The sequence below is a fragment of the Leucoraja erinacea genome, chromosome 9 (assembly GCF_028641065.1).
Source record: "Leucoraja erinacea ecotype New England chromosome 9, Leri_hhj_1, whole genome shotgun sequence".
NCBI classification, from domain to species: Eukaryota; Metazoa; Chordata; class Chondrichthyes; order Rajiformes; family Rajidae; genus Leucoraja; species Leucoraja erinaceus.
The window spans coordinates 13497030-13521338 of NC_073385.1; the positions used below are offsets into that span (position 1 = coordinate 13497030).

At 42.5% G+C, this 24309-nt stretch overlaps 2 protein-coding genes across 3 annotated transcripts in view; one reads left to right on the forward strand and one right to left on the reverse strand.

Annotated features, from left to right (window-relative positions):
* snw1 (SNW domain containing 1) overlaps window positions 1–16446 on the reverse strand; it is a 28411-nt gene extending 11965 nt beyond the window's left edge. The window contains 7 exon segments of the mRNA XM_055640179.1: window positions 1191–1260; window positions 1656–1760; window positions 2884–2990; window positions 5252–5347; window positions 7641–7802; window positions 9709–9862; window positions 16295–16446. Coding sequence (XP_055496154.1) covers window positions 1191–1260; window positions 1656–1760; window positions 2884–2990; window positions 5252–5347; window positions 7641–7802; window positions 9709–9862; window positions 16295–16308 — 708 coding nt within the window. The 5' untranslated portion in view covers window positions 16309–16446.
* Window positions 16447–16789: 343 nt separating this feature from the next.
* adck1 (aarF domain containing kinase 1) overlaps window positions 16790–24309 on the forward strand; it is a 453257-nt gene continuing 445737 nt past the window's right edge. The window contains exon 1 of one of the 2 annotated variants that reach the window (XM_055640181.1): window positions 16790–16825. The gene's annotated coding sequence lies outside the window, so the exon portion shown is untranslated. The remainder of the gene's footprint in view (window positions 16826–24309) is intronic. The other variant, XM_055640180.1, reaches the window with a different exon arrangement.

Sequence of the window (24309 nt, forward strand, 5' to 3'; positions counted from 1 at the left end):
TTCCTGATTGTGGGGGAGTCCAGAACCAGGGGCCACAGTTTAAGAATAAGGGGTAATTTAGAACTAAGATGAGGAAAAGCTTTTTCACACAGTTGTGAATTTGTGGAATCTCTGCCTTGGAAGGGAGTGGAGGCTGATTCATTGGATGCATTCTAAACAGAGTTAGATAGAGCTCTTCAGGCTAGAGGAATCGAGAGGATATGGTGAGAAGGCAGGAACGGGGTATTGATTGTGGATGATCAGCCATGGTCACATTGAATGGCGGTGCTGGATCGAAGGGCCGAATGGCCTACTCCTGCACTGTTTGTCTATGTATCTATATATAATCCCACTTTTTCATCCATTCACTACACTTGAGGGGTAATTTACAGTCAACTTACAAACCCACACACCTTTGGGGCGTGGGAGGAAACCGGAGCATCTGGAAGAAACTCATGCTGTCACAGGGAGAAGGTGCAGACTCCACATTGACAGGACTCGGGTCTCTGGTGCTATAAGGCAGCATCTGAGAAAGACTGGTAGCAAAAGCATGCTCTTAAAAAAATTAAACTGAAGATCAATTGTAGGCAGGGAAATTGTCAGGGGTTCAATTTGGCTTCAGCACCAACTCCCTCGTATACATGGCAATCCGTGTTCTGCATGATATTCTGCAGTGTTTTTGTAGGGGAAGCAAGTTGGGAATGTGTGATTCTCTCAGTGATGGATGTCACACTGAACTTTACTAGACAGCAGACTGCCTGATAAAATAATGTTTCTTTAAAATAGCAATGCCACGTTTCACTTTGCAGCAGAGTCATTATACCATACTCAATTTCACCAGTGAAATCTACAGGAGAGGACGAGCTGTCAGTGATAGTTAATGCTGCTCTTCATCGCTCTGTTCTCTGCCATGCTTCACCCTGACACCAAACAATAGCACGTTTTAATCCAGCAGCAGTAATTGACTTCGAAATGCACCAACGCCACGATTCTGCTGTGGGGATTTAATTTATCTCTGCTGGAAATATGGAAGGCTACGAAGTTATGAGTTATCAGCTCATCAAAAAACAAAAAGCATTAAAAACAAAGGGTTTGTGCAACTGTCTTATTACAGATTTCAAATGCAGCTTTTATGCGGAAGTTAAAAAATAAAATCTGCTGTAAAATATTGGTGAGCACCGTTCCCTTGCATTAGCTGATCACGCTCCTACCTTTCTGCTAGGCGAATGCATGACAGGTGCAGGAGGTGATGGGGGACCTCGGGGAATCTTCTTATTAATCCTAAACACAAAAGAGACACTCAGATTAGGTCATAATGAGCTCCTCAAGAAGAAATTGTAGAATCATGTCATTTTTACCCGATCCACACTCCATCCACGGTACTGCATTGGAACATTGTCATTAATGGAACACATTAATGGAACATTAATTGCAAAAGTTTCCAATTAATGGAAACCAATTTCACAATTTAAAGAAACATACTTTAGACCCAGAAAACGACCAGGTTTCTGAGTACAATCAGCATTTGCGTTGGAACTCCTGAATGTTGTAAATAGATTCAGATTACACAACTATACGAAATGAAGTTAACTTGTGCTTCTTTTGAAACAGCAATACTGATATGAAAAGTCGCATAAAAATAAAATACATAAAAGGCCTCCATGCTATTCACTTACTTGAATCGTGGTGGTTCCATGGGGTCCTTTTGCATTTCCACCATCCTGATAACTCTCTGCTTAGCTCCCGAGTTGAAAGCAACACCTTGTTGAGAAGGAGTATACCTGCATTGAAGAATAAATTTAGTTTGCTGACCATGGCACAAACACACTACTTGTCCTCAATTCTTCAAAATTATACTGAATTTAAGGAAATGTAGTATCTGAACTGATCTTGGCATCAGATGAATCACAAGTTGTGATCAGCAACCATTGAATTTCTTTCTCCCATTCAATTATCCCCATCTATGGATCTAGATGCTGCTTACTGTATCATCAACTTGCCTCTTCACCCCCCCTGAAGTGTCAAAATACGTTTGAAATTCAGTATTAGACAGAAATCCTTCCAGCTAACCGACTAATCCACCCCACGACCACTTATTGACTTATTTATCCATTTCTATTGACTTAGGTTGAGCTACATTTTAATTTTACAATAATTATTTGTGTTAATTTTGTTAATTCAATTTCCATACCAATTCCATCTATCCACCTGGCAAGCTGAAATTGAACCAAGTTGTCCTCCAGCTAAAGTTTCCGACCATCGAGGTGCCCACTGCTCAGTAGCATTATTTTACTTCAGAGCAGTTGACTATGAAAATCGCATCCATACATTTGTTTCCTTATAAAGTAAGAACAAATAAGCAGAAAATTGGTCATTTGGTCCCTAGCACCTGCTCTTCTTTTCATTAAGCTCCTGGCTGACCTTTTACTTCAGTGCTACCTTCTTGTATTAATCCCATAATATCTAATTGTATATCTATTGGTTATAGTGAGCGAGTCTCCACAGCTTTGCTGCAAGAAGAGCCCCAAGGATTCACTAACCTTTGGTGAAGAAACATTTTCTCATCTCTGAACCATTCCAGTTGCAATGGAGTTTATTTTATGTAAAAATATTAAGGGACATGCAGAAAATGAGTATAGCTCACCCTTGAGCCAATTCAATGGAGATGGGCTCAAATAATCTAATAAACCGTTCCTATTATTAAATGTCCTATTTTTAGACTATTCAGCTTGTTAAAACAAGTTATTGACAGAGTGAGAATCAGCTAACCCTCCACTTCACCCAAAGCTGGACTGTGTAGAAAACTTTATGCAAACAAGAAAGACCAACATTTTCTAAAACAGGTCATAGTCCTATATCCAAGTGAAATCCCATCACATCTGAGTACTCAGTTACTCTTCTAACCTGATGTACTGTGCAGGGGCTAGCTTCTCAGCTGCTCGAACAGGCATGGCTGCTGCAACCTTCTGTGAGACTTGTTTCTCCAGAGCTGAACGCGTCTTTTCAGTCAACTGCAATGAAACAGGAGTTATTTTAGCAAGTTAACATGCATTACCTATGGACTGCCTATGGACAACGTATCTAACAACTACCTGATCTTAATTTTCAAGGATTAACAGGCTGTCTTACCCAAGGCAAAGTCAACTGTCAAATTGTGTTAGTTTTTAAACTGAGGTGTTAGAAACAACATGTCACACAACATATGGAGTTGCTTATTACCAGAGCTAGGGTGTAATCATATCCTCGATTAAGGAGGTTTTCTTCTGACTCTACTAACATTTCCACAGACAACGCATATGCTATTTATTGCGCACAGGATTAGCAATAATGCTGAAGAATGTTTTATGTTTTAACATCCCCCCTGTGTAAAAAAACATCAGATGAGATTGGTTGAGTTTATTTATGTAAAAATATTAAGGGACAAAAAAAAAAAACGAGGTATAGATCACCATTGATCCAATTCAATGGAGAATAACTGTTCCAGTTACTTTACAGTCTTCCAACACCAACTACCAATCAGCCATATGTGTGAATATCAATGGGCTATTTAACAGCAAGGGGCTAAACAAAACCTGCATCATTTCACAGCAGGAATCAATGGATGGTGAACTGGAACGCAGATATTCAGAGTGGTTTGTATCTCTTGCAATATTGTAACCAATTATAACAGACTGATGATATGCTGAACAAGCTTAAACAAATTAATACTGATTGGAGACTGAGTTTGCAACTTTAATATCTCAAAAAACACAACATATGTATATTTACCGATGGAGCCTTCAAAAAGCTCCAGAACAAATCAAATATTCATTCTGCAATATTCTAACTTGCTCATCTTTTTTTCTGCCGTCTCCTTAAATCAATCAGCCCGGACCTAACCTCTCACATAGCACGCCTACACAATGTGTCGCAACACCTTCAATTTAATACAAGACACGGTCTTTTTTTGTGATTAAAGTATGGAGGATTTGTAATGCTGAAACAGCTACGAGCACTCAATTTATTTTGAAGGATGGACACTTAATATTCCGTGAACAGAATAGCATAGCTTTTGTGCAGCAAAACCCTCCGAGATATTGTGCAGGAGTACATAATTCACCTCACACGCAGAACCAGAACTAATGCACATTGAATAAGAAAGGAACCTTCATTTATTTAGCTATTTGAAGTCTTTTGGCTCGAAGCCACTATGAAATCGTCTTTATTATGCCTGCACTGACATATCTGGCTAGCAATATCAGCCTTTCCAAATGCCAGAATACGTGTAAAATCGCCTCAAAATTATTTTTGTGTAAAAACAGATGCAAATGTTAGAGAAGCAGCATGGAAGCAGCCACTTTAACCCACAATGTCCACGCCAAATCACCAGTTCACACTAGTTCCGTGTTATCCTATTTTCTAAACACTTGGGGCAATTTGCAGAGGCCAATTAACTTACCCTCACACGTCTTTGAGACGTGGGGGATGACCAGAGCAGCTGGAGGAAACCTACGTGGTCACAAGGGGAACGTGCAAACTCCACCCGGATAGCGCCCGAGGTTGGAAAGGTTGATATTGTTAGCCAGATATGTTAAAAACATCTGTCAATGCGGTCATAATAACGAAGATTTCATAATGGCTTTGAACCAAAAGACTTCAAATAGCTAAATAAACAACGTTTTTTTCCCCACTTATTCAATGTGCATTTGTTCTGGTTTTACTTACGAGGTGAATCCTACATGGTCACAAGGGGAACATGCAAACTCCACGCGGATGGCGCCCGAGGTCAGGATCGAATCTGAGTCTCTGGAGCTGTGAGGCTTTAACTATGAGCTGTGCCAGTTAACTATTATTTTGAAACAAGGCAGAAAATGTGTATACTATCTTGCCCACCCAGAGAAATTAGTTAATCCATTTGATGAACTCAACCGACAAATACATAATTCCATTCCCTCATAGAAAGAACCAAGATTTGTTTAAAGAGCGCGGCCTGTGGACCAGATTTCTCTCTCCTCCACAAATCTATTGCCACCTTGTATGCAGAAAAAGTCTGCTGGCAAAATGCTTTTGGGAACAGCACAGGCAATTTACCAGTGCCCTATTGCAAACTGGTAGATGGTATGCAAATTCCAATATTTTCAAACTGTATTAAATAATAGAAATGTTTAGTCCAATTGACTGCCCTTTCCAAATATCTAAAATGACTCCTCAAATGTCCATCTTATTCAATAATGGTATCCCTCAAAACAGAAACACTCTCAATGTCATACAGACAGGGTTAAAAGTAACTCACCTCCTTTATACTGTCTTCATCCGGCCTCTGCAGCTCTGGATCATCTTCATTTATAACTTCTTTGGGAATGAGATCTGTAAACTTGCTGTATACAACCTGCACAAGCAGAAACAAAATTGAAATTGAAACATTGTTAAAATTAAATTTGCAAACCCCAAATCTGTATTACCCTCATACCTGCAGGTAGAATCCATGGCTTAAACTCTACAATAAACTGTTGGACATGAGCATTCACCCAGCCATGTGCCATTGGATTCTGCACTTTCTGACAGACAGCAAAGAGTCAAGGTGGGTGAAAAACTCTCCAGCCCTCTGACTCTCAATACAGGAGCCCCTCAAGGGTGCGTTCTGTCACCTCAGCTCTTTTCACTTTACACCAACAACCTCGCATCCCAATGCAGCTCAGTCAAAATTTTTAAATATGCAGACGACACAAAAATAATTGGCCTCATCTCAGACAACAACGAATCACAATACCATCAATCAGTGGACAACGCAGTCAAATGGTACGCAGACAACAACCTCCAGCTTAATACTTCAAAAACCTTAGAAATCATCATAGATTTCAGACGCAAACAAAACCCCAAACCCTCGGTCCATGTCAACTCCCATCCCATAACCTCCACGAACTCATTTAAGTTTCTGGGCACCTATATCTGCAATAATCTAAAATGGCACATCAACGCAGACTACATCATCAAGAAAGGACAACAACGCCTATACTTCCTCAGACAACGCCTATACTTCCTCAAAAAGTTCAGAGTCCACAAACACCTCCTGGTCCGTTTTTTATCAATCCATCATTGAAAGCATCATCACCTCCTCAATCACAGTCTGGTACAGAAACACTGACAGTCACTCACTACACAGATTACAGCACATTGTCTCCAAGGCCTCCAGGATCATCAACTCCCCCCTCCCCTCAATCCATTCCATTTACCTCCAACGTACCTCAAAACGGGCAATAAAGATCATCTCGGACCCTTCCCATCCAGCAAACCACCTTTTCCAGTCTCTCCCTTCAGGGAGGCGCCTCAGGTCACTTGCTACAAAAACCACCTGCTTTAAAAACAGTTTCTTCCCCTCAGCGATAAGAACACTCAATACCCTCCAATAACAGTCAATATTAAGGACTTTTGATGTATACAGTGTCTTGTCTATGGTCATTGTCTGTTCTTTTGCACTATGTATTGTTGGTGAGATTTGTGATTTGTGATGTGGTATGGATGCACTTTATTACTGTGATCTGTGTTGTTATTAGTGTTAATGTGACTAAAGCAGTGTACCATCATGTACCGAACCTAAATACCACCAACCCTGGTCGTGTGGCAAATAAAGATTCTATCTATCTATTTACCAACTACCCTAAAATTTGAAGAAATTACATTTGGCCAGAGTAGGAATCAATTTAGTTTAGCTCATTGTTACGTGTACCGAGGTACAGTGAAAAGGTTTTTGTTGCGTGCTATCCAGTCAGCAGAAAGACTAAATATGATAATAATCAAGCTGTTCACAGTGACAGATACAGGGGAAAGGGAATGTTTAGTGCAAAATAAAGTTCAGTAAAGTCCTATTCAAGATAGTCTGCGTGTCTCCAATGAGGTAGATGGGGGCGCTGCGAGCCGGCAGCCCTGCCAGCTACGTGTTCATTTTTTCTACTTTTTTTGTTTTTTTTGTGTTTCATCAGCCACGGGCGCAGCGAGGACTCTTTCGTCGTGGAGCGGGCGAGCCCTCGTTGGGGACCCCAGAGGAGAGGAGCTCTGACCGCCGGCCCCGTAGTCTGTGGTGTTTCTGACTGCGGCGCAGGTGGGGACTTTAGATCTTCGACCGCCAGCTTGCGGCCTACACCATCTTGAAGCCGCAGTCCCCGGTGGGGTGGCACCGATTCAGGGCTTACCTGGACATACCTTGTCTGCACATCTGGACGCCCACAGCGTCGGCTGCGGAAGGTTGTGGTCCCGACCACGGGGGAAAATGGAGGAGGACTGACCAAATTTTGTGCCTCCACCACAGTGATGAATGCTGTGGTGGATGTTTGTGTTAATTTTTTATTGTGTATTTTGTGTTCTTTTTTATTGTACCGCTGCTGGCAAATTCATTGCAAGTGACGAATAAAACTTGACTTGACGGTAGCTTAGAACCGCTGTCTTGTTGTTGGTAGGATGGTTCAGCTTCCTGATGACACTGGGGCCTCTGAATCTGGAGGTGTGTGTTTTCACACTTTAGTACCTCTTGCCAGATGGGAAAGTTGAGAAGAGGGAGTGACCGAGGTAAGATTCATCCCTGATTAGGTGGGTGGCATTCTACACACTGCCATTGTGTTGTTGGACATGGGTCATAGGACAACATAGTAAGTCAGTGGATGAGAATCTGATGGGCATTAGCGTACCTTGTCCTTCGACTGTCCTTGCCGAGCAATAGCATCAAATTTGATCTTTCCCTCCGAGTCCACCTGAACCGCCAGGGCATTGGATGCTTTTTTCTTGCGGCCCATTTCCAGTGGAAACTGGGCCATGTGGACCTCTGGGAATGCACCTCCATCGCCAAAATCCTGGAGAGGAAAACAGACAAAATCATTACTATCACGAGTTACAGAATCAAAGGTTACAATTCATTCACTGAAATAACCAGCAGGTCTGGCCTCGTGGTGCATTGAAGAAGAAACAAAGCATTTCAGATTGCTAACTTTTTGTCTGAACCTTAAACATTAAACCATTTCTCTCTCCACACTCATCTGCTCAGTATTTCCATCGTGTTTTTATTTCAGATTTTCAACATCTGCAGTATTTTCCTTTTGGACCACATTCAGAATCTCTGCAAGCTCCAAGCCAAATTAATACTTCCAATTTCATATAGATTGTATTTTGGCCCAGAAACAAAAAAAATATTGATTTTTGTAAAACATTATAGCAGCACACATAAAGGAGGTTAAATAACGCATTTCTTGTCAGATTCGCGTAGCTATGCATCGTGTTCAAGTTCTCAAATGCTTCAAGACAGTAAACTGCTATACATTTTAAAGCACTGTTTTAAAACAGAGCACTTTGTTTAGATATTTCCTCTTTTGTAGCCTATGTACATCACTTTCCTGATCCTTTTTGCACTGACTGACAGATTGGCTCTATAATTTGTTAAGAGAATAAAGAGATTGAGCCTGCAGAAAATCTTTACAAGAATGATCTCATGAATGAGTAGGTTAACCTATGATGAGCGTTTGTTGGCACTGGGCCTGTACTCGCTGGAGTTTACAAGAATGAATGGGGGCCTCATTGAAACAAACAGAATAGTGAAAGGCTTGGATAGAACGGATGTGGAGAGGATGTTTCCACGAGTGGGAGAGTCTAGGGCTAGAGGTCATAGACTGAAAGGACGTTATTTTAGGAAGGAGATGACGAGGAATTTCGTTCGTCAGAGGGTGGTGAGTCTGTGGAATTCTTTGCCACAGAAGGCTGTGGAGGCCGTCAGTGGATATTTTTAAGGCAGAGATAGATTCTTGATAAGTACGGGTGTCAAAGGTTATGGGGAGAAGGCAGAAGAATGGGGTTAGAGAGGGAGAGATAGATCAGCCATGATTGAATGGTGGAGTAGATTTGATGGGCCGAATGGTCTAATTCTATTCCTATTCCTTATGACCTTGAATGTGGCCATGCAGAGAACAATATGTATGTACTATTTTCAATTGTTTAAGAAAATATTTTAAAAAGTTGATCACAACTAGAAACAGGGAAATCAGCAATACTTAAATGTTATTTGGTATTGACAGTGGGCAAGATGTTAGCAGATAGAATCCAGAGGACAGAATTGTGAAGTAGAAGGTAGAATGGCAAACTAAATTTAAATGTAATGATACCACAAAATATTTAAAAAATAATGCACAAAACAGAGAGCAGGTATAACAACAAGTAATTAGGAAGGTTAACAGACTATTATGTTTTCATTGCAAGAGGTATGGAACACAACTGCAAGCAATTTTTGATCTCCATATTTATATCGGAGTCAGTGCAAAGGCGGTTTAATAGGTTGGTTTATGTTCGCTTTATGTTATAAAAGAGAAATCGAGCAGGTTGAAGTTTCCTCTCAGACTTCTTTTCAGTTTTCAGTATTTTGTTAAATGTCATCAACACTAACGCAATGCATACCAACAGCTAACCTCAAAAATGTGAATGGGAGGTGTGTCTATTAAACATTTGCTGTAACGGCAAACATGCCAATCCCTCTGATTTCATTTCACTCTTGTGAAGAGCTGTGGCGCAGAATCTGAACAGCTTGAAATTAATTGAGACAATTTGCAATCAATAATGCTAAAGGTACCGATGTCAATAGAAATGACTGTCATATCACAGATGTATGACTTGACAATGTTAATTACTGCAGCTAAATATTTAGTTGATGTACATGGCGTGGGTCAATTTTGTGAAACGCAGGCAATTTGTTCACGACAAGGCTGCGGACGTTACCTCCAAGGAGCGCGGAACCCATCCCTTTCGGTGCCCATAGGGCGGAGGCTCTCTGCGTGATGCCACCAATGCTGTTTGCCTCGCCCGCTGAGCACGGGTCTTTTCTTCAGCTTCCAGCTGGTCCTGCGATAGCTGCGTTGGCGCAGGAAGAAAACTTTAAAAATAAAAATAAAAATAAATGTTACTCCTTCTGATACACAGGAGCAAGGTAAAGACATCCCGACTTCTCCACTGTGGAACCACAACTGGAACCGAAGCACAGCGGTAAAAGCACGATCTGCCTGACCTGGTTACTTTCGTTCAGAGAACATCAGCCTTTTCATATCACATTGTGAACCAAGGACAAGGTCCAGCTGAATAACAGCTGGTGTGGGGCCATAAACTCCATGCCACGGGTACTGGATGCATAAAATCACTACACGTAAAATCTAAGCAAATTATACCTGGAACAGTTCCATTCTTGTGAATTCTTGTATTGTACGTGCTATTCAGTGATTTTTATATTTTTCGGCGAACTCTTTTTAATTAGGGATCTCGTGAAAGATTGTCTTTTCAATACAAGGTATGACTGTGGAGACTGTCCACACCTTTGGTGAGCACTTTATTTTGTAACCTATCCCTGACATACTTTGCCGCAGAACAAATATGTGAGAAACTTTTGATCTGTGATCTGCCATATAAAAAGCTAAAGAACTCAAGAACTCATGGCATTGGGGGAAGCTTTAATGTGAATTGAAGAGCGGTCTTTAAATTGAAGATAGAGGAGTCCTTTACAGAATGGGACAATGTAACCCAGCAATTGATTCCTATCTCTATTATCTACTTACAGGAACCAGAGAGTAAAGCATCCAAGTTTGTTGATAACATGAGAAAAGGTGGGATGTAAAGCTTTGATCAGGACGTATGGACTCTGCCACAGGATAGGTTGAGTGAGTGGGTGAAAACTTGGCAAAAAGGATTTAATGCAGGAAAGTGATGCTTTTTAAAAAATATTTTATTTATTAGAAGTGAGTATAATGCATTGGTACAAAAACGATGTTAACATATTACATTCTCTGTACAACTTCCCCCTTTTTTTTTAAAGAGAGAAGTGAGAAAGGAGAGAAGAAAAAGAGGTTGTGAAAAGTGAAGAATAGATTAGTGAGCGTGGGTGAAAAACCAATAAAGAAAAAGTGAAAGAGAAGGAATAAGTGAAGAAGGAAAGCAGGAAGGAGATTATTCCATTGCCACAGTGAGATGATTTTTTAAAACATATATTAAATCATCTTTCACCCATACCTGAAACTGTTGGTTTTCATGATACTATGTCACCACATGAATCCAAGAAATCAATAAATGGGGACCAACTCCTTAAGAATAGGTCTTGTTTGTCTATTAGGAGGAGTCTCATTTCTTCCAAATGTGCTGTGTCCAGCATATTACTGATCCACATTTTAAATGTTGGTATATTAGCATTTTTCCAAAATGTAAGTATAAGTTTTTTTGCTGTTATTAACCCATAATTAAAAAATGAGCTTTGGTGTGTATTTAATTTGTTCCCATCTCCACTTACTCCAAATATAATCATTTCAGTGTTAGGTTCCATTTTTGTCTTAAATAGCTTTGAGAGTGAGGCGTTGGTAGAAGCAAACAGAAAGGAGACTATTAGAGTTATAGACCAAACAACATGGAAGCAGGCCATTCAGCCCAATTCACCCGTGCTGGCCAAGTTGCTTAGCCTAACCTAGACCTTAGCCTGGCCCACATTCCAGGAAGGCTTTCCTATTCATGTACCCAAGAGCTTTTAGTATTGTATTTTCCTTTGGAAGTTTTTTCACAGAGGGTACGTACCGTGGTCTGCGTGAAAATGTTGCATTGAACAACATTTAGAAGACATTTGGACAGTTACATGGATACGAAAGGTTAGAGTGCGATGGGTCAAAGGGATAATGTTAGGTGGAGCAGAAACAAAATGCTGGAGCAACTCGGCGGGACAGGCAGCATCTCTCAAGAGAAGGAACGGGTGACGTTTCGGATCGAGACCCTTCTTCAGTCTGAATATTGACCCAATATTGTGTCTACCTTCGATTTAAACCAGCATCTGCAGTTCTTTCCTGCACATTAGATGGAGCATCTTGGTTGACACGGATGAGTTGGCCTCAAGGGCATTTCCGTGCTCTGTTACTATGATAATGTACAAACATACAAATGTGGAGCATGAGTAGGCCCCTGGGCCCCTGGAGCCCACTCTCCATTTAATACAATCCTGACCGACCTGACTGTAATCACAACTGCAGTCATCCTTTATCCATTAAATAGATCTCTTATTTTATCTACCAGCAATTGATCAATTGAAAGATGTAGCTTGGAAATGGGCCCTTCAGCCCACCGAATCCACATGGACCATTGGTCACCGATTAAAACTTGTTCCACGTTATCCCACTTTCGTATCGTAGAAACATAGAAAATAGGTGCAGGAGGAGGCCATTTGGCCCTTCGAGCCAGCACCGCCATTCATTGTGATCATGGTTGATCGTCCCCAATCAATAACCCGTGCCTCCCTTCTCCCAATATCCCTTGACTCCACTAGCCCCTAGAGCTCTATCTAACTCTCTCTTAAATCCATTCAGTGACTTGGCCTCCACTGCCCTCTGTGGCAACGAATTCCATAAATTCACAACTCTGGGTGAAAAAGTTTTTCTCACCTCAGTCTTAAATGACCTCCCCTTTATTCTAAGACTGTGGCCCCCTGGTTCTGGATTCGCCCAACATTGGGAACATTTTTCCTGCATCTAGCTTGTCCAGTCCTTTTATAATTTTATATGTTTCTATAAGACTCCCCCTCATCCTTCTAAACTCCAGTGAATACAAGCCTAGTCTTTTCAATCTTTCCACATATGACAGTCCTGCCATCCCAGGGAGCAATCTCGTGAACCTACGCTGCATTGCCTCAATCACAAGGATGTCCTTCCTCAAATTAGGAGCAAAACTGTACACAATATCCACTCCGGAAAGTTAGGGGAGAAATTTACAGAGGCCAATTAACAGCAAACGTGCACATCTTTAGGATGTGGGAAGAAACCGGAGAAAACCAATGCAGTCACAGGATGAACGTGCGAACTCTGCAAAAGGTCAAGATTGAACACGGGTCTCTGGCATGGCGTTGCAGCAGCTCTACCAGTTGAAGAAAGGCAAAATACTGGTATAATTCAGTGGGTCATGCTGCAACCCTGTTGAACGTGGATAGGTGATGTTTTGGGTCAGGACCCTTCTTCAGAGCCCAACCTAAAAGGAGGAGCCCGACCTAAAATGTCACCTATCCATGTTCTCCAGGGATGCTGACCGACCTGCTAAATTACTCCAGCATTTTGTGTCTTTCTTTGGTAAACCAGCATGAGCAGTTCCTTGCTTCTCCAATTCTACCAGCTGTGCCACCATGCCACTGTTTGGCGTTCTTAACAAAGACAATGTTTTGATAATCAACACAGAACATAGAATCGTACAGCAAAATAACAGGCTCCTCGGCCCACAATATATGTGGCGAACATGATGCCAAGAACATCTCTATTCTACCTGCGAATAATCCGTATGCCTTCATTTTCATATGCCTATCCAAAAGCCTCTTAAATATCATAGTATCCACCTCAACGACCAACCCTGGCAGCACATTAGACACTCGCCACCCTCTGTGAGAAAAAGTTGCCATGCACATCTCCTTTAAACTTTGCCCATCACTACCCCTAGTATTTGATTGTTCTATCCTGGGAACAAGGTTCTGGCCGCCTTAACATACTTAACCATAGTTTCAGAACTGCTGTAGCAGGTGTTTGAGAGGAAAAGCACATGATCAAAAAGATGCTATAAAAGATTTTGTACAAAGAACATTGGTTGAAGTGCTCAAGGGTTGCCAATGGTACAATGTAGCAATGAATCACATTGGTCGTGATATTTCTGCGAATGTAAGTATGAATGTACAATAACCTAAATTCTATATAGTTGATGGGAAAGTGGGAGAATAAAACAGCTTGTAGGCTGGGAGTAAAATGGTCTTAATGGTCATATTTATGACATTGTTGTTTTGAATTAATACTAATAAAAGTTAATGGAAAGGTTGAATAGATTCAGCGTAGGTTCACCCGGTTAATTCCCAGGATGGCGGGACTGACATATGATGAAAGAATCGGTCGACTGGGTTTGTATTCATTGGAATTTAGAAGGATGAGAGGAGATCTTATTGAAATATATAAAACTCTTGAAGGATTACAGGCGAGATGCAGGAAAAATGTTCCCGATGTTGGGGGAGTCCAGAAACAGGGGTCACAGATTACAAATAAGGGGTAGGCCATTTAGGACTGAGATGAGGAAAAACTTTTTCGCCCAGAAAATTGTGAATCTGTGGAATTTTCGGCCACAGAAGGCAGTGGATGCCAATTCACTAGATGTCTTCAAGAGAGAGTTAGATTTAGCTCTTAGGGCTAAAGGAAACAAGGGATATGGGGAAAAAGCAGGAACAGGATACTGATTTTAGATGATCAGCCACAATCATATTGAATGGCCGTGCTGACTCAAAGGGCCGAATGGCCTACTCCTGCACCTATTTTTCTATGTTAATAACCGGTCTCCAAGGTTGGGTTAAGAGCATTGACATCATCGGTACAACTGCATTAACATCCAAAATTTAAGTCAACACCATTATTGCTATAACCTAGAAGTGACTCCAAACGAAAATCTGTTAATCTAGTGGGTCCCTAATTTCTACAAGTCTAACATAAATCAACAAAAGCACCATGAGGTAGAATAGCAAGAAAGAGTTATAAAGTTCGATGCAATGGTACATCAAAATTGTTGTGGTTCTAGTCAAGGTTCAAAGGAGGATTTTGATCGAGACCTATTTTACAGTACCTTCCTACGAAACTATTAGACAAATAATAATATGCATAAGGCTATATTTAATTTCACCAAAGTTGCAACTACCTGAAATGATCAATTCAAATTACAGAATCCATGAATCATGCAACATAAATTGTGATTTGGCCCATTTGTGTCTTTGTCAAGAACTTGAAATTAGGTAACATCTGTACATTGGCGAGACCAAGCGCAGGCTCGGCGATCGTTTCGCCGAACACCTTCACTCAGTCCGTTTTAACCTACCTGATCTCCTGGTTGCTCAGCACTTTAATTCCCCCTCCCAATCCCAATCTGACCTTTTTGTCCTGGGCCTCCTCCATTGTCAGAGTGAGGCCCAGCACAAATTGGAAGAACAGCACCTCATATTTTGCTTGGGTAGTTTACACCCCAGCAGTATGAGCATTGACTTCTCTAACTTCAAATAGCCCTTGCTCTCCCTCCATCCCCTCCCCAGTTCTCCCACCAGTCTTACTGTCTCCGACTACATTCTATCTCTGTCCCGTTCACTCCCCTGACATCAGTCTGAATAAATGCCTCTTACCCTAGACGTCACCCATTCCTTCTCTCCAGAGATGCTGCCTGTCCCGCTGAGTTACTCCAGCATCTTGTGTCTACCTTTGAAATTAGGCCCCCTCTGCACTCACCAGGGTAATGCAATTTTTCCTCATTCCTCATTTAAAAAAAAAAGAATAACATTTCCTTTTTATTTATTTCCAATGTGTGCATCTTTTTGAGGTGTTGAGAGTTACCATGGCAGCAACTATGTGGTAACGCCAGATACTACACACCATCACAATTAGCCCATTACCAACAAACCTTAGTTTTTAAGGTCAATGAGATTAATCACATTTAGAATGTATCAAAACAGGATCCCAGAAAACAAAATTCAAGAAACTTGGACAACTATTAAAATAGCAAAAAATGCGTTCCCTGAGACCAATGAGATCAAGTGTATGAGGGGAATAGATCAGGCAGACCCACTGTCTCTTGCCCAGAGTGGGCGAATCGAAAACCAGTGTGCATACGTTTAAGGTGAAGGGGGGGGAAAGATTCTAAAGGAACCCGAGGGGTAACCTTTTCACACAGGGTGGTGGGTGTATGGAACAAGGTGCCAGAAGAGGCAGTTGAGGCAGGGACTATCATAGTGTTTAAGAAACATTCAGACAGGTACATGGATAGGTACATGGATAGGACAGGCTAGGAGGGATATAGACCAAACACAGGCAAGTGGGACGAGTGCAGATGGGACATGTTGGGCCAGTTGGGCCGAACGGCCTGTTTCCAGACTGTGTGACTATGATTATTTATTTTTCTGACTCTAGCATAATAAAATTAATAGAGTATGGACTTAGCCAGAAATGTAACATGTGTGGGGGGGGTGTACAACCCACCCGCGGCGTTGCTCCCATTTCTGTCACCCTCCACTATCCCATCTCTAGGTAGGTAACTTGGCGCTGGTGGATGGATCAGCATCCAGTCAAAGGCCAACCAGGCACCAACCAACCAGGCCCACCACCAGCGCTGAAGGTGCCAACACAATCTGCAACATCTCCTGGCTTATTCCACAGCAGGTTTTTGTTGTTGTTTTTTGGGACGAGCTCGCGTTTCTTTATACACAAGAAGGCTGCCCCGAACGCTGAGCAGCGCCCCACCTCCCCCAACAACAACTTATGACAGGAATTATAAAACAGAACCAAACCTCGTCAGCGCCATTTTCTCTCAGTGTCGCTGCTGTCGCTGCCACTTTGCGTCTGACGTCACGCCGCAAGCGCGGCCATCCCGCAGTCTGCTATCGGATCTTTGGCGCCAACCAACGGCCCTCGGCTGACGTCACGCCGCACGCAGTCTGCTATAGGATCTTTGGCGCCAACCAACGGCCCTCGGCTGACGGCGCCTTCGATGCCTCAAGCCGCCAGCGCAAAGCCTCATGGAAGTTGTAGTCCGCCACAACCTGATTCAATTTTTCACACACGAAGTAAAGAGTAGTTATTTTCCTTACAGAAATACTACCTTCTGCGAGGAGCATTTATTTCATGATGTCAACTTAAAAATTATATCTGTTCTTTAAAACGTATTTTAAAGCGTTGTAGTTTCTTTCTAACCGTTCCCTGCTTAAATACATGGGAGTGTTGGACCATGTGGACTACATCTCCCATAGATCTTTGCCCGACAGAGGCAGGTCACGGGTCAGAGCTCCCTGTGAGCCGGACGCTGAAATTGACAGTAGCTGGTAAGTGTTGGGATGGAAGATGTTGTTAGTGCGGCTTTTCAGGACCAGTTGGTCATGGTGTCACCTTTGTACTTGTTGAATTGCGACGCTGCCCGTGTTTACCAGTTGATCAGATTATGCACGTAGCTAAAAATATATGGTGCTGCCATGTCAAATAGCATGAATGAGGGAAAGGTCACTGCCAAAGAGAATATTGTAATTAAAAGAAGCAGCGAAGAAAAGTTACTCAATATTATAAACTGAATATTGGAATTTACAGATGCAGCGATGGAAAGAGTTACTCAGCGTTACACACTAAAAATGCTTCCAAACGAGCTGAGTAGCACATGATAATGGGTTTATTGCAAGTTGCATAAGTGCTGACAGTTCATATAGTCTATGTTCCTCAGTATCGACATCACCAATGTTCATATTTCCGTTAAATAGGTTGACCAGATAGCAAGGATGAAAAATCTGGATTTTTTTAAATTCAAGAGTTGATTGGGTAATAGTGCAAATAATAAAATTAAATCGCATTTGTATTGATCACCCAAGACTCAGCTGACATGTGGAGCAAATGCTTGAGTACTTGGTGGTGGAGTGTTGAGGAAGGGAGTGTGGGGAAACCCTAGTGGCTTTATACTTGCCAAAACAGTACTTCAATCTGGAGGTCTTTAATCTTTGATCTCTACATGTGCACGGTTAGCATCAGGCTTCTGCAATGGACTATGGAAAATATATCAAATGGCTAACTTCCATCAATTAAAAGCAAAGCACAGTAGATGGTAGAAATCTGGAAAAAACTGAAAATGATCAATAACTCAGCAGGTGAGATAACGCGTGGGGAGAGAGAAACTGACAGCGTTTTAGGTGAATGGGAAAATGTAGATTAATGAACCACAATTTCGGATAACAAAAAAGACACAAAAGTGCTTGAGTAATCCTGTGGATCAGGCAGCATCTCTGAAGAACATGGATGGGTGATGTTTCGAGTTGGGGGAGGGGGTGAAGGAAACTGGAAGGGGGTGTGGCAAGATAAAGCCTGGCATGTAAAAGGTGGATACAGATGAGGGGGGAGGGTTGATCAAAGTCAAAGTCAAAGTAACTTTATTGTCAATTCAATTACGCAACAGTAGTTACACATGGGATCGAAATTACGTTTCCCCATACTCCAAATGTGCAAGTAATATTAAAAACACAGACAGACAACATATCAATAAAAATAGACAATAGACATACATTATTTAAAATATTAAAATATTCACAGTATGCCAAAATGTAGCAAAACCTTTGAGGTATTTTAAACAGGGTGCAACAATGAAAGGTGCAATATAGAAAAAGTGCAAATTCCGTACTGGAGACATTGAGCCAAAGTTATTTTCACAGTTTGTTGTCTTTGTTTGGGTACTGTTCATGGAATTTACTTAAGTGTGTTGAGTAGTCTGATGGCCTGAGGGAAAAAGCTGTTTTTGAATCTGGTGGTTTTGCTCCGCATGCTGCGGTAGCGCTTACCGGAAGGTAGGAGGGTGAACAGTTTGTGTGCTGGGTGAGTGGTGTCTTTGATAATATTGCTTGCTCTCTTGCGACAGCGAGAAGGGTATAGGTCCTGGATTGCTGGTTGGGGTGATCTGGTGATCTTCTCAGCTGTCCTCACCACTCTCTGTAGGGCCTTCTGGTCAGCAGCAGAGCAACTGCCATGATAGGCAGATGGCTGGAAAAATGGCTTCATTCCAAGCATAGAATTCATCCAACCCCCCTTTTTTTTTCCTGTCATCCACTCTCCACCTCTCCCAAGTGCCCCAACTGGACGCGCACCTATTTCTACCCTTCCCCCTCCCCCTCCCCTTCCACTTCAATTCCTTCCTCTAGCCTCTTCAATCCCTTTGTCTCACACCTTCTGTCTTTTCATTTCTGGCCTTTATCCAACCAGCTGCCAGTATACAGCTCACCTCTTCACCTGTATACACCTATTACTTGCCAGGCTTTGTCCTGCCCCTCTTTCCGCCTTCTCCCTCCCTCCCCCACCCACCCGTCACTCGACATCTATCTGAAGAATGGTCCTAATCCTAATGTCACCTGTCCATGTTCTCCAGAGATGCAGCCTGACCTGCTGTGTAACTACAGCACTTTGCTTCCCTATTTTTCAGGTGAATGATCTTTCTAAATGGTCATCGGCCTGAATTGTTATCTTTCTTTGTCTAGCAACAGTTTGATAGTTTGCAACATTTTTAGTGATATTTTCCAACATTTGCACACACTGACCAATGCTGGGCCACCTGGTCTATAGTTTCATGCTTCAGTCTCCCTTGTTTCCTGTGTAATGGAGCTACGTTTGCTGTTTTCCAGTCATCCATGAATTGTTATTGACGCATTCTTCACCTCTGCTGCCACTTCATTTAAGGCATTAAGTGAGATTTGTTGTCTTAATCAAGAAGGCAATTTTAACAAATCAATGCGCTAATTAAAATCCAAAGTGCCCAAGAAGCCAGAATTTGAGTAACCTAAATGAATGTATAGGAAAGAACTGCAGATGCTGGTTTGCACCGAAGATAGACCCAGAATGCTGGAGTAACTCAGCGGGACAGGCAGCATCTCTGGAGATAAGGAATGGGTAACGTTTCAGGTCGAGACCCTTCTTCAGATGAGGGTAGTAGGGCTGGAGGAGCTTCAAGAGTAGGGCATGAGACGACTTTGAAGCTGGTATTTGTGGGAGAGGGATGGAGAGAGAGGGAATGTACAATCCAGTGGTATGATTATTGATTTCTCTAACTTCATGTAACTCTTGCATCCCTCCCTCTCTCCATCCCTCCCCCATCTGTCGTACTAGCTTCAAAGTTATATTGTTGACTCTCATTGTCTATACTCATTTTCACCCAGGCCACAGCTAACAATGGCCTGTTTCCTCTTATCATCGTTACTTTTTTGCATATCTTTCATTCATTTGTTCTATATCTCTTTACATCACCGTCTGTCTCTCGTTTCCCTTTCCCCTGACTCAATCTGAAGAAGGGCCTCGACCCGAAACGTCACCTACTCCTTTTCTCCAGAGATGCTGTCTGACCTGCTGAGTTGCCCCAGCTTTTTGTGTCTAGTGATTTGATGACACTTTGCTTCATTAACCTTGTGGGCGGTAATTAGCTGGATTGGATTTGTCCTGCTTTCTGTGAACAGGACATTCCTGGACAACTTCCCACATTGTCGGGTATCTGCACTGAAACAACGACTAGAGATGCATTAGATCTTCCCAGACCAGTTCACAGAGAACAAAATGTTGGGAATCGAAAATAAATAGCGGAACAAACTGAACTCGTTTCTAATTAATGTAAAACAGCATATCTGGCACAATGGTCAGACTTGTCGCATCTGGGATTGGTGGGGAGAGGTTAAAAGAAGTGATTTTCATGAAGACAATATTCATGGCACGTAGAGGCTGGGTCACGGTAGGCATAACGCTGAACTTGTAGTTCCCATTAAAGTTTTTTTAAGTCTTAACAAGGACTTGGTATGTTAGCTGTTTTCTTCCCAGCTACACAATAATTTAAATTAATGAAATAACAGCAGAAAATATTTATTGCACACTGTCCCTGGGTTATGAAATCCTATACATTTGAATGAGCTCCTGTAGCACAGTTGTGTGGCTGATAAATAAAGTTCTATCGTGTCGTATAGAGCTGCTGCCTCAGAGCATCTGAGACCCGAGTTCGACCCTGACCTCGGTTGCTGTCTGTGTGGAGTTCAATTCAATTCAATTCAATTCAACTTTAATGTCATTGCACAAATACGAGTATGGGTACAACGAAATGCAGTTTAGCGTCAGTCCGTAGTATAGTGCAATATAGAAATAAAAATAAAAATACAGAATAATCAAACAATAATCGAACAATGTGGACGTAGAGACTGGAGAAGTCTATCGGTGGGACTCCGAGTTCAGCAATGTGATGGTATTATTGTAGAAGCTGTTCCTCATCCTACTGGTACAAGACCTGAGGCTCCTGTACTGCCTCCCTGATGGGAGGAGGGCAAACAGTCCATGGTTGGGGTGGGAGGGGTCTTTAATGATCTTCCCGGCCCGTCTCAGACACCGTTTTCGGTGGAGGGCATCCATGGCAGGGAGCGGGGCACCGACGATGTACTGCGCGGTTTTCACCACCCGTTGTAGTGCCTTCCTGTCCGCTACGGTGCAACTGCTGTACCATACCGTGAAGCAGGTGGTCAGGATGCTTTCGATGGTACAGCGGTAAAAGTTGGTCAGGATCTGGGGGGACAGGTGAGCTTTCTTGAGCCTCCTCAGGAAGTAAAGGCGCTGCTGCGTCTTTTTGATCAGCTTGGAGGTGTTGAGGGACCAGGACAGATCCTCCGAGATGTGTACCCCGAGGAATTTGTAGTTGGAGACGCGCTCCACCTCAGTCCCGTTTATATGGATGGGGGTATGTCTGCCCCCTCTGTTCTTCCTGAAGTCAACAATAATTTCCTTCGTCTTCTTGGAGTTGAGGACGAGGTTATTGTTGGCACACCAGGTTGTCAGGTGCTGGACCTCCTCCCTGTAGGCCGACTCGTCGTTGTCACTGATCAGTCCTACCACCGTGGTGTCGTCGGCAAACTTAATGATGGCGTTGGAGCCATACTTAGGGATGCAGTCATGGGTGAAGAGGGAGTAGAGGAGAGGGCTGAGCACACAGCCCTGAGGCACGCCGGTGTTCAGTGTTATAGTGGAGGTGGTGAGGTTGTTGACCCTAACAGACTGTGGTATGTTGGTGAGGAAATCCAGTGTCCAATTGCAGAGGAAGGTGGAGATGCCAAGTCCGCTGAGTTTGGTGATCAAGCTGGCGGGGATGACAGTGTTAAAGGCGGAGCTGAAATCAATGAACAGCATCCTGATGTAGGTGTTATTGCTGTCCAGGTGGGTCAGGGCAGAGTGTAGGGCCACCGATATGGCGTCATCTGTAGACTTGTTGGTCCGGTAGGCAAACTGATGGGGGTCCAGTGTGGGGGGGGAGGCTTGCTTTGAGGTGAGCCAAGATCAGCCGCTCAAAGCACTTAGCAATGACAGGGGTGAGTGTCACTGGGCGGAAATCGTTGAGACTCCCTGTGGCTGATTGTTTGGGCACTGGCACGATGGTTGATGTCTTGAGGCATGTGGGGACAACACCCTGGGCCAGTGACAGATTGAAAATGTCAGTGAGGACTGGGGATAGTTGTCCAGCACATGCCCTGAGCACCCGCCCGGGGATGCCATCGGGGAGAACATTAGCATGTTCATGGGTTTCCTCCAGGCGCTCCGGTTTCCTCCTACATCCCAAAGACGTGCGGGTTTGTGGGTTTATTTGTCACTGTAAAATTGCGCCAAAGGTGCCGTGAGTGGATGTGAAAGTGGGATAACATCGAACTAATGGGAACGTGTGATCGATGGTCAGTGTGGCCTCGTTGAGCCACAGGGCCTGATTCTAGGCTGTATCTCAAAACCTAAACTCCATTCAAATGTTTGCCGTAAGTACTTAAGTTTGCTCTGATGAATGGCAGGGCTAATTTCCTCTCTCTCACCATTTCTGCTAATTGCTCTAATTCTCGTGTGCTTTTGTGGGCATTCATTACAACACTGTGAAGGTGCACATCAACCAGAGCGATCGATTTTTTTTTTTGTTGTTGTGGATTTTCTGAGCTAGGGCCAAAGTTGACATATGGATATCTGTAAAAATGTTCGTCATCCTCGGACAGCCTGTAATTGCAGAACATTTAAAAATCATTAGATGATTAAGGAGAGTTATGAAAGGAAATTGTGTATGACAAATTTGTTTGAGGTCTTTGAGAATGTAACAGACTGGGTGGATAAAGGTACCAGGCTTTGTCTTGCCCATCCTCTCTTCCTGCGTTCTTCCACTCACACCCCTCCAATCTGTCTGAAGAAGGGAGGTCATAAGTAATAAGAGCAGAATTAGGCCATTCAGCCCATTGTCTACTCTGCCTTTCTATCATGGCTGATTTATCTCTCCCTCCTAACTCCATTCTCCTGCCTCCCCATAACCCCTGACACCCTTACTAATCAAGAATCTATCTTTGCTTTAAAAAATATCCATTAACTTGGCCTCCACAGCCTTCTGTGGCAAAGAATTTCACAGATTCACCATCCTCTGACTAAAGACGTGACCCAAACATGACTCAAAACTTCAGCTTTCCATGTTCTCCAGGGATGCTGTCTGACCTTCCGAGTTACTCCAGCACTTTGTATTTTTTGTGTGTGTAAACCAGCAACTGCAGTTCCTTTCTGCTTCAGAAATGTTTTTAGTTTATAGGCAACATTGACAGGGTGGATGTTCCCATTTGTGGGAACCTTCTTGAAATATTAATTCTGTCTACAGATACTGTCTGTAAAACAAATAATTATGTTTTTATTTTAATTTCACCTTCCTGTCATCTATTGCATTTAGCTTTTGTATAATATTGTTATTTTAATGTTGTCGTATGTGAGCAAAGTTTCCATCGTGACCTGTGTATTGTTATCTCTGATTTACCCCAGCAATGTAACAATGTACATTCTATGGTACAGAAACAGTCTGTATGGTCTATGGTACAGAAACAGTCTGTATGGTCTATGCTTGAGTGAGTTTCTTTCCAGCCCATCCCTCTGTTACTTCCTCTATATAATTTAACTTCACTGTCCCTGTCGTAGTGACTTCTATAAATTACTTTCACACAGGGTGAACTACTTCTCCTAAATTCCCTGTTAAATTTATTAATTGATTTCTAATCTTTCTTCCCCCCGGGGCTAAGCATTTCTGCATGAGGAAATGTTGTCTCATTGAATATTTTCTAGTGGTAAAGAGGGATAAACTTGCAATGGTTTTTGGAAGGAATTTGGACAGGTACATGGAAAGGAAAGGTGACACGGGGAAAATGCAGACAAATGGAATTAGCTCTTGGTTGGCATGGATGATTTGGGCCTAGGGGCTTGCTTCTTTAGTTTGGAGATACAATACAAAACAGGCCCTTTGGTCCACAATTTATTTGTCACTCGATCACATAGCATACTCAGTTTGATGTTGTTCTCGGTTCTGCATCATCACACACTACAAGTAAAAAAAGAAGCCAAGACACAACCACAAATCTACACAGTCATTTCACAGCGCAGGAAGCCACCACCCGCTGTGATGTCAAGGGAGAAAAAAAACCGTATATGGACTTTCCCGTGCAGGATAGAAACCCTCTCCCCCCTGTAAAGAGTCAAGTCAGAGCCACCCGGGGGCTGTAAGTCTCTAAATGTCCCGCGGCTCTCTGCTCACTCTGAACTCGGGTTCAGAAAGGCCGCTCTCCGTGTCTTTTTTGTTGGAGTAAAGATTGTTGCGATGTTTTGTTTTGGTAATTAAACTTGTGAACGTTTGTATCCAATCAATCAATCAATCAATCAACCTTTATTGTCATCTTGCAAGCAACAGTTGTACAGTGCAAAATGAAAAGACGTTTCCCAGGGAATAGCGGAGCATCGCACATGAAATTTAAAACGTTTCACA